Source organism: Setaria viridis, chromosome 3 (assembly GCF_005286985.2).
Source record: "Setaria viridis chromosome 3, Setaria_viridis_v4.0, whole genome shotgun sequence".
NCBI classification, from domain to species: domain Eukaryota; kingdom Viridiplantae; phylum Streptophyta; class Magnoliopsida; order Poales; family Poaceae; genus Setaria; species Setaria viridis.
The window spans coordinates 46687107-46696519 of record NC_048265.2 but is presented as its reverse complement, the minus strand read 5'-3'; the positions used below and the strand labels follow the sequence as shown (position 1 = coordinate 46696519).

The 9413-nt window shown below is 47.4% G+C and overlaps 1 protein-coding gene and 1 pseudogene across 1 annotated transcript; both read left to right on the top strand.

Moving 5' to 3' along the window:
• The first annotated feature begins 3346 nt into the window (after positions 1 to 3346).
• Positions 3347 to 5627, top strand: LOC117848161 (cytochrome P450 81Q32). Its single transcript, XM_034729493.2, has 2 exons — positions 3347 to 4370; positions 4853 to 5627. Exons 1-2 carry the CDS (start codon positions 3408 to 3410, stop codon positions 5474 to 5476), a joined length of 1587 nt encoding a protein of 528 aa, XP_034585384.1. The 5' UTR covers positions 3347 to 3407; the 3' UTR covers positions 5477 to 5627.
• A 113-nt stretch (positions 5628 to 5740) lies between these two features.
• LOC117849356 (cytochrome P450 81Q32-like) lies at positions 5741 to 7611 on the top strand (annotated as a pseudogene).
• The last annotated feature ends 1802 nt before the right edge of the window (positions 7612 to 9413 follow it).

Here is a 9413-nt window from a genome sequence, read left to right as displayed (position 1 = left end):
AGAGGAGATCGCGATCCGAAGAGGTTGCTGAAGGCGGGGGATAGGAAGTGGGTCCACCATGTCAGTGAGACACGTGGCAAGCGGGCGTGACGTTTTTGGTCGGCGTGGGTTTATCGGGAAGCGGGGACGCGTGGGTTGTTGCGGGCCCCGCTTCCCGTGACGTGTACATACGTGTGCGTCATTGGCTGGTAATCCCCGTACGAGCAGTGTATCTCATCAATCGACTTCACCAGTTTTCAATTTGGTTTCTCCGTTTTATTAAAAAATCGTCCTTTTTTTTCCTCGTCTTCAAAGCACATCTCGCCATCAGGCCTCCCACGGCACTTATCAGGCCCGTGTGCCAGGGAAATGGACGGGCCTGCAGTCAGTCGCAGCTGTTTTACTAGCACGCGGGCCTGTTTGTGAACTGGCCCACGTGACATTGGCCCAACTGCCCAAGTCCCTCCGCATAACTGCGAAACTGCAAAACAGCTACGACTAAACTGATAGATCTCGAGATTAACAAAGTCATCACCGAAGAGGCATCGTTGACAGGATATACTATGGGGTGTTTGCATACGAGATGCTAAACTTTAACAATGTCACATCGGATGTTCGGATGCTAATTAGGAGAACTAAACATGAGCTAATTATAAAACTAATTCCAGAACCCTGTGCTAATTCGTGAGACGAATCTATTAAGTCTAATTAATCCATTATTAGCAAATGATTACTGTAGCACCACGTTGTCAAATCATGGAATAATTAGGATTAATAGATTTGTCTCGCGAATTACACTCCACCTGTGCAATTAGTTTTATAATTAGTCTATATTTAATACTCCTAATTAGCATCCAAACATCCGATGTGACTGGTGTTAAATTTTAACACCCTATTGCCAAACAGCCCCTAATATATCATTAAAAGAATAGTATAGGTGATTCCTAAAATAAATTTAAAATAACATGGGCATCCGTACAAAGTTGAGGATTTGAACACAAAAGCACATGTTCCATTACAAGAAAAGTTAACAGCTACCATCAAGTGGCACCACATCTTAATCTTAATATTACTAATTGGAGACTTCTTTTGAAACATCCACATGAAGTTACCTATGAATCCTAGGTGGACACTAGAAATCCTATAAATTCTTTCAAAAAAGCAAAACATCTAAACATCAATTTGCTAGGCTCAATCATCATAGCCATTGGATCTATTATATTTTCTAAAAAATTACCCACTATGTCATTATGAAAATAGTCTAAAGTAACTCCCTAAATCTATATCTAAATTACCCACCTCCACTATTATATAAAATAAACTAAAGTAACCCCCAAATCTTCATCTAAATTACCCACCTATGCTATAATAAAAATAATTTAAAATAACCCCTCAAATTTACATCTAAATTGCCCACCACTAACATTATAAATTTTTTTATCTAAATCACCCACATATGTGGTTATTGAAAATTTGAATCCAAATCAGTTTTATTAAAAATATACCCAAAAGTACATCAATATATGATTTTAAATTATCTATTCTTACACTACTAATATAGAAAATAGTAATTAAGGTATATACACATGGTGTGTCGCCATTTATAAATATATAGAGTGACGAGAATATAGATTTTCGTGTTAAAATATAGCTCAAATTTAGATTCCATTAAATAAATTCAGCATACATGCAATGCAAAGTGAAAAAATGTTCTAAATGTTGATGAAAATATTGTTGAGTAATTACTAACTAAATTCTATCGCAATCGGTTGAAGATAATAATTATATAAGTATTGTGTTAGTATATTTAACAAATGAGAGGGAGCTCAAGGTAACAATTTTGATAGTAAGCTATGTGCCTTTATTTTTTCAAATTAGAGACCGCGAATTAATTTTCACAAGACGTGCTAGAAATTTCTCACAAATTCAAAAATATATGGACATCAGTCGTGTAGACTCTAATAATCATTAGTCATTAGTCTATTATATTTTCTAAAAAAATCACCCACCGCTATTATGAAATATTCTAATGGTACATGTAGGTAATTTTTATAATGGTACAAGTGGGTAATTTTTTAGAAAATATAATAAACCCTAAACCGATATCTAAATTGCCACCTCTTCATTATAAAAAAATATTTTATAGTAACACATAATCTTTTTTTAAATTATCCATACATGTTATTATAAAAAAATAACTTAAGTGTATTTCTAAATTTGTATCTAAATTAACGCATGTTGTTATTGAAATTAATCTAAAGTAAGCACCTAAATTTTAATCAAATTATCTTCATGTTCATCGTATAGAAATATTTAAAAGTAAATAATTCTAAATTATATGTGCTTGTTAGCCTGCATGTTTCTTCCCGGCGATCTTCTAAACCCGAGAAACATCGCGAGCCGCTCCCGTCACTCACCTTACCAAATGGGAAAGAGCTAGTCGGGCCTGGGAGACCTGAGACCTACCTGTTGTCTTGAGTCTTCTCTTCTTTTCCACCCTCTGTCACACATTTTTATTGCCACTAAATGTGAGATCTGCATCCAGCGCTTTGTTGTCCATGATGCACGTTTAGGAGTAGTCGCCGATCTGCGTTGAAATTGCCTTTAACCCACAATCAACAGTAGTGCTGCATCTTCGTTCACGTGTGATGTGAATTGTCATCCACCAGAAGGGCTAAAACGCTCGTAGGTATTGATCCACTTTCCAGTGCCAGAGCAGGAAGTTTTAAGGTAGAGGGTGAATTTGGAGAAGAGATGGAATCGACAATTTTGATATTCATTTATCTTGGAATGAGAAAATAATTTAGTAAAACTATAAAGTTTTACACACGTTATGTTATACACTTGTCTCAGAACGAAATGTTCTACCCTCTTAACCCTCTCAATATGTACTACATTCGTATCAAAATATTTATCGCTATTGACTTTTTATCACGACGTTTGACCATTCGTCTTATTTAAAAAGTTATGTAAGTATCATTTTTGTTTGTGGTTTACATTACCATCATAAGTATTTAAATATGACTTATCTTTCTATATATTTACAATAAATTTTTGAATAAGATGAATGGTCAAACATTGCACGAAAAATCAACAGCGACGAATATTTTAATAGATGTGTGCTAGAGTTATTCAGGCACACCAAAGTCAGTTTTACTTTCTACATTGACCGAATGAAGTTGACTAGCTTGACAAAATATAAGCAAACAACTTTTATTATAAAATGTGTATTTATAATCTACCTGTATCTCGACGTATCTCCGAATGCGTAACCACCACTGGTATATAATTATATAGTAAATCCAAAACATTAATTAGTTATTTGGGTACACATAGATGATAGATCCCATCTCATAAAGTCAATGTTCATCTACAAATACACCAGGAGGGCTGTGATCAGTGAACTCCGAGTCTCCGAGCATCAGAGCATGCACCTGACCAAAACTATGGAGATGATCTCAAAACCCTTCCTCTTGGCATCTCTTCTTCCGCTCCTCACATGGCTACTCTCGCGCTTGCTCTCGGCCTCACACCGCAAGAACAACGCCGGCGGCCAAGGCCGGCGTAGTATCCCTAGCCCGCCGGCGCTCCCCGTCGTCGGCCACCTCCACCTGCTGAAGAAGCCGCTCCATCACTCGCTCGCCGCCCTCGCCAAGCGCTACGGCGGGGACGACGCCGGCGCCGGCCTCCTCCTACTAAAGTTCGGCTCCAAGCCGGTCGTCCTCGTCACCTCCCCGGCCGTCGCCGGCGAGTGCTTCACCGCGCACGACGTCGCGCTCGCGGACCGCCCGGGGCTCGCGTCGCGGCGACTGCTCACCGAGGACTGCCCCGCCATCGCCATGTGCAACTACGGCCCGCTGTGGCGCCAGCTCCGGCGCCTCGCCACCGTGCACGCGCTGTGCGCGCACCGCCTCGCCGCCACCGCCGCCGTGCGCGACGCCGGGGCACGCGCCATGGCGGCGAGTCTCTGGCGGCGCGCCGCCGGGGCCGGGGTGGCGGCGGTCCCCGTCCCCGTGAAGGCGGCGGCGTACGAGTTCGTGGTCGACGTCATCATGGACGTGGTCGCCGGCGAGCACATGACGGAGGAGCAGGTGCGGCGGTTCAAGGAGATGACGGAGGCGGCGTTCGCGGCGGCGGGGGCGGCGAACCGGCACGACTTCCTGCCGGCGCTGAGGCTTCTGGACTTCGGGAGGACGGCGAAGAGGCTCGCCGCGATCGCCAAGGCGCGACACAGGTTCGGCCAGAGCCTCATCGACGACTACCGGCGGCGCCACCCTCGTTTCGCCTCCGAGCTGGAGACACCGAGGACGGTGATCGGCGACCTGCTCAGGCAGCAGCAAGAGGGGTCGCGGGAGCCGCTCGACGACGTGGTCATCCGTAGCGTCTGCCTGGTGAGTCAACTCGCTGTAGCTCGTACGCACACCAACCTGCAAGCGTCGTTCTGGCCGTGGATGCAAGATCGGACGGTACTGCCGGAACATGCACGCATGGATATCTTAGCCGGGAAATGTGGCCGATGTGGTCCCGCGCTGGCTTACTTCCATTAGCTAGCTGACGATCATTATATTAGTGATAAATTGACAATAATTCAAAGTTTATTAAGTGCTTGTGCTGCTAAGTTTAAAACTGACTTGGGTGGTTTTGGTACTTTGCTAGTACGTATGAACTTTTGGCAATATATGGACAGTTCATATGTTTGCACTAGCTATTTGTTAAGCCATGTGCTAGTGTCAATCATACTCCAACACCTGATTTAAAATCACAAGAGTTCAGTACAACTAACCACCCTGATCACTATTTTTTGCTGTTGCAGATGTTTAATTTGATTTGTCAAATAATGATATTTTTGCGACATGTATATGTTCATGCACAGAGCTTGCTACAAGCAGGGACCGACACGTCCTCCAGCACAGTTGAGTGGGCAATGGCTCTTCTGCTCAGCAACCTGGGTGTGCTCAAGAAGGCAACCACCGAGATCCACTCCGTCGTTGGCACATCCCAACTGACGAACGAATCCGACCTCGCCAGACTCCCCTACCTGCGATGCATCATCCTCGAGACCCTCCGGTTGAAACCACTGACCCCAAACCATGTTCCTCACGAAGCGTCACGCGACTGTGTGATCGCTGGCCACACCGTCGCGCGTGGGGCAATGGTGCTAGTCGACGTGTACTCCATGCAGAGGGATCCTACGATGTGGGAGGACCCGGAGAAGTTCATGCCGGAGAGGTTCATGGATGCGGATGAAGTGGATGGAGATGGTGGTAGGTTCATGATGCCGTTTGGGTTGGGGCGGCGAAAGTGCCCAGGCGAGGGTCTCGCATTGAGGACGGTTGGGATGGCACTGGGGGTAATGCTACAATGCTTTGAGTGGAGTTGTGTTGGAGAGGAGGTGGACTTGAGTGAGGGGTCTGGTCTTACCATGCCCATGGCTGTGCCTCTTGTTGCTTTGTGCCAACCACGTGCGGAGATGGAGACGCTGCTCAGGACTCTCTAGGAATAAACTAGAGTAGTTCTGTTCTTCTCCAAGATCATTTCATGTGCATGTTTTCATAAGTCACATGCGTCTAATTGTCAGATTGGATGTGTAATTTCATCAAATTCTTGGCCTGGTGAACATACTTTATATACTCCAAAAATTTCTTTAAGAGTATTACCATGCATATTATTAAAAATTCTTCCCCTGATGGTTAACCATCACCCAAGGTTCCTTTTCCCCTACCTGATGGTAACTATCAATATAATATTATAAATTCCCGCCATCATTATTAGTTGGAATTACGCCATGTCAATGGTGTCCTGCATAAAGACCAAATAGGCTGCCAAGAATTCCATGCATCACCAGAACGTACACCTGATAATCACCATGGAGATCTCAGTCTCACAGCCCTTGCTCTTAGCCTCTCTTCTTCTACCCTTCACATGGCTACTCGTCCACCTGCTCTCAGCGGCTTCACCTCGCGAGCCCACTAATAGCCACGGCCGGCGCATCCCTAACCTGCCGGCGCTCCCCGTCTTAGGCCACCTCCACCTCCACCTCCTCAAGAAGCTGCTGCACCGCTGCCTCGCCGCGCTAGCCACCTGCTACCACTACTAAGGAAAACGCCATTAATTAGTACCGGTTAGGAACCCTCTTTGATATCAGTTCCGCAAAGAATTCAGTACTAAAGCCGCCTTTAGTGCGGTTGAGATAACCGGTACTAAAGGGTATTTAAAAATTAAAAAAAATCATTGCCCGCACCCCCCGACTCCGTCCCATCCCCCGCCGCCAGGCTCCGCCGGCCCAGCCCCACCCTCCCCCCGCCTCCGCCCGCCCACCACCCAGCCCCGCCACCTCTGCCCCCGCCCTCCGCCTCTGCTACCCCTCGCCCACCCACCGCTCGCCCAGCCCCACCCTCCACCTCCGCCGCCCCTCCGCCTGCCCGCCGCCCTCCATTCCGCCCTTCACTTCCGCCTGCGCCTCCGCCCCACCTCCGCCTCACCGCCTGCTCGGCCCTACCGACCTTCGCCTGTGCCCCGCTGCGTCCACCCATCTCCGCCCCGCCGCTCCCGCCGCCCGCGCTAAGAGAGGAGAGAAGGAGAGGAAGAAGGAGCGAGCACTGCTGTCCTCTGCTGAGAGAGGGGGGAGAGAGAGAGATAGGAAGGGATGCATGTGGGAGCGCACAGGGATAGCTTTAGTACTGGATGGGAAGTCCACCCGGTACTAAAGGGCCTCCGGGGGTCCCAATTTTGAACCCAGTACTAAGGGGTCCATTCCCTTGTAGTGTATGGCGGTGTCGGCACCGGCCTCCTCCACCTCCGGCTCGGCTCGGCTCCAAGCCGGTCCTCCTCGTCACCTCCCCGGCCGTCGCCGGCGAGCGCTTCACCGCCCACGACGTCGCTCTGGCGAACCGCCTGGGTCTCGTGTCGCGGCGACTGCTCACCCAGAACTGCCCCGCCATCGCCATGTGCGACTACGGCCCGCTCTGGCGCCAGCTCCGCCGGCTCGCCACCGTGCACGCGCTCTGCGCGCACCGCCTCGCCGCCACGCGCGACGCTGGGGCGCGCGCCATGGCGGCCAGGCTCCGGCGCGCCGGGCCCGGCGAGGTCGCCGTGAGGGCGACGGCGTACCAGTTCGTGGGGTCGCCGGGCAGCGCATGCTGGAGGAGCAGGTGCTCCGGTTCAAGGCGATGACGGAGGCGGGGCTGGCGGCTGCGGGGGCGGCGAACTGGCACGACTCGCTGCCGCTGCTCCGACTGCTTGACTTCGGGAGGACGAGGAGGAGGCTCGCCGGGCTCGCCAAGGCACGCCGAGAGTTCGGCCAGAGCATCCTCGACCACTACAGGCGGCGTCACCCCCGCGGCGGCGCCGACGACGGCAAGGAGACTGCAAGGACGGTGCTTGGTGACCTGCTCCGGCAGCAGCAGGAGGAGCGGTCGCCAGAGCCGCTCGACGACGTGGTTATCCGCTCCGTGTGCCTGGTGAGTCAACATGGACGGATGCATGGACGTCATCAGCGCGAAATGCAGCACGTGTGCCCATGAGTACCGCACTGGGTAGTCCGTGTCGTTCGCATGAAATTCGAAACTGATTTGGTCTCAAAAGAAAACTGGAATGAAAGATTGAAACCGAGGCTTCTTTTTGACCAGAAAAGTTTGAAACGGACCTTGTTTTTTCGGAAAGTTTAGAAGCGGTAGTATAGTACTTTACTGGCATGAGCTTTTGCCGTTTGGACAGTTCATATGATCGCACTAGCTGTTGTCAATTACTAGAACAGTAAGTACTCCATTTAATTGTAAATGCATGCTGTTCTAGACATTAACACGGTCTTAAGTACTATGTAACTTTCTAATTAATCATAATTTCTTATATAAACACGATAATAAATTACTATATTATGATAGTACATTTCACAACAAGTCTAATGAGATAGCGTTTACTCAAATCAACTGTCAATGTTACAAACTTCATACATTTGAAAATTGAGGTAGCATGAGGTGCTGTGCAATCATATATCCATAGGTAGGCCGATAGTACTCCAATATATGTTTTCATTGCATGAACTCAGCACAACCACTATGTCCTGACTCTGTTCTAATTTATTCTGCTCCATTCAAACTCCTGGTTACCGCCGTCATATACAATGTCATCGCTGGCCGGCGAAAACGAGGCTGGCAGACGGCAAAGTCATCGCTGGCTTGGAGCAGGTACACCACCGTCATATACAATGCTCTTGGTTACCGCCATCATATACAATGCAAATATTCGCCATGAGCATTACCTATTGGTTATTTAGTTGTCGTTGAAGACGCCAAGTTACTTCAGGACCAACCGGTCGCACCATCAATCGATCTGCTCTAACCTCTAGTCTGCAATGGTCTCGCCTCTAGTCTCTCCTGCTCTCACATCTACTCTCGTCTTTGCTATTGGCTCTGCGCTCTCGACAATCTGCATGCTCTCACGTCTGTTGTTGTTCAATATATATGCCGCATTTTGTATACTTGTGTTTCAACTTTGTGCACATCGGGGATACTTGTGTTTCAACTCCCCCGATGTGCACGGAGTTAATTAGCCATGCACGCTTGGGATTCTCATGATTGCGCGTTGTTGGTGGCAGTTAGCGCATCAGCTTGAAACGCACGCACACGATCAGTTGTAGCTCTTCCCTTAGAGTATTTCTTCAAGGTTTATCAATCCGTAGAACTTATAAATAAGATCTATTTCAACTAAGCATCGAGCAACATGATTCAGGTTCAAGAGATTGAGATCTAATCTAGCCATGAGTATGGATATAGATAGATAACAGACGTGAGTAAGAGATAACCAATAATCTAATGCAACCTAAACTATGTATATATAAGTTGTAATTAGCAATCAATATAGCAAAGCAAGACACGATTCTCATCCAAAACTTCTTTAAATCACCGAGAATCCAAAACTTCTTTAAATCACCACACGCGGTGTGACTCTCGAAGACCCTTACCCTACTAGGTAACAAACCCTGTCATAATCGTACCATTCAGCATATATATATCAGAAATCTAAGAGTATGAACATAAGGTACACATCATACTACTCGATAGATTAGGCATGCAAATCTAGTCTCTATGACTACAAGAGCATCCTAAGCAATCTATTATCGATTATAGATTGAAATAAGCACAATCGAGAAAGCATGAAATCATCAAAGAAGGCATATGGATCGCTAAAGAATTAGAACACATCTATTAGTTCACCATGAATGATTGTACATCACCAGACCACCACAGGGATCCTACCTTGATCTATTGATCCTAGCTCCAGAATTCCAATGTGGTTCTTCCTCACAGGTTTACCACGTCGGCTAGGGCTTAGCCTAAGCTAATCCTCTAGACAATTCCACGACCCTTGGCTCTGCAAGAAGGGTGTCCCTCAGGCTCCTATGCTTCTTTGTTGCACGTTGATGAATAGATGCC

What these genes read in the sequence shown, in the direction of transcription:
- LOC117848161 (XM_034729493.2), top strand. Translation starts at nt 3,408, where the DNA reads ATGCACCTGACCAAAACTATGGAGATGATCTCAAAACCCTTCCTCTTG. An exon ending in TCATCCGTAGCGTCTGCCTG is followed by an intron (nt 4,371 to 4,852) that starts GTGAGTCAACTC and finishes GTTCATGCACAG; the next exon opens with AGCTTGCTACAAGCAGGGAC.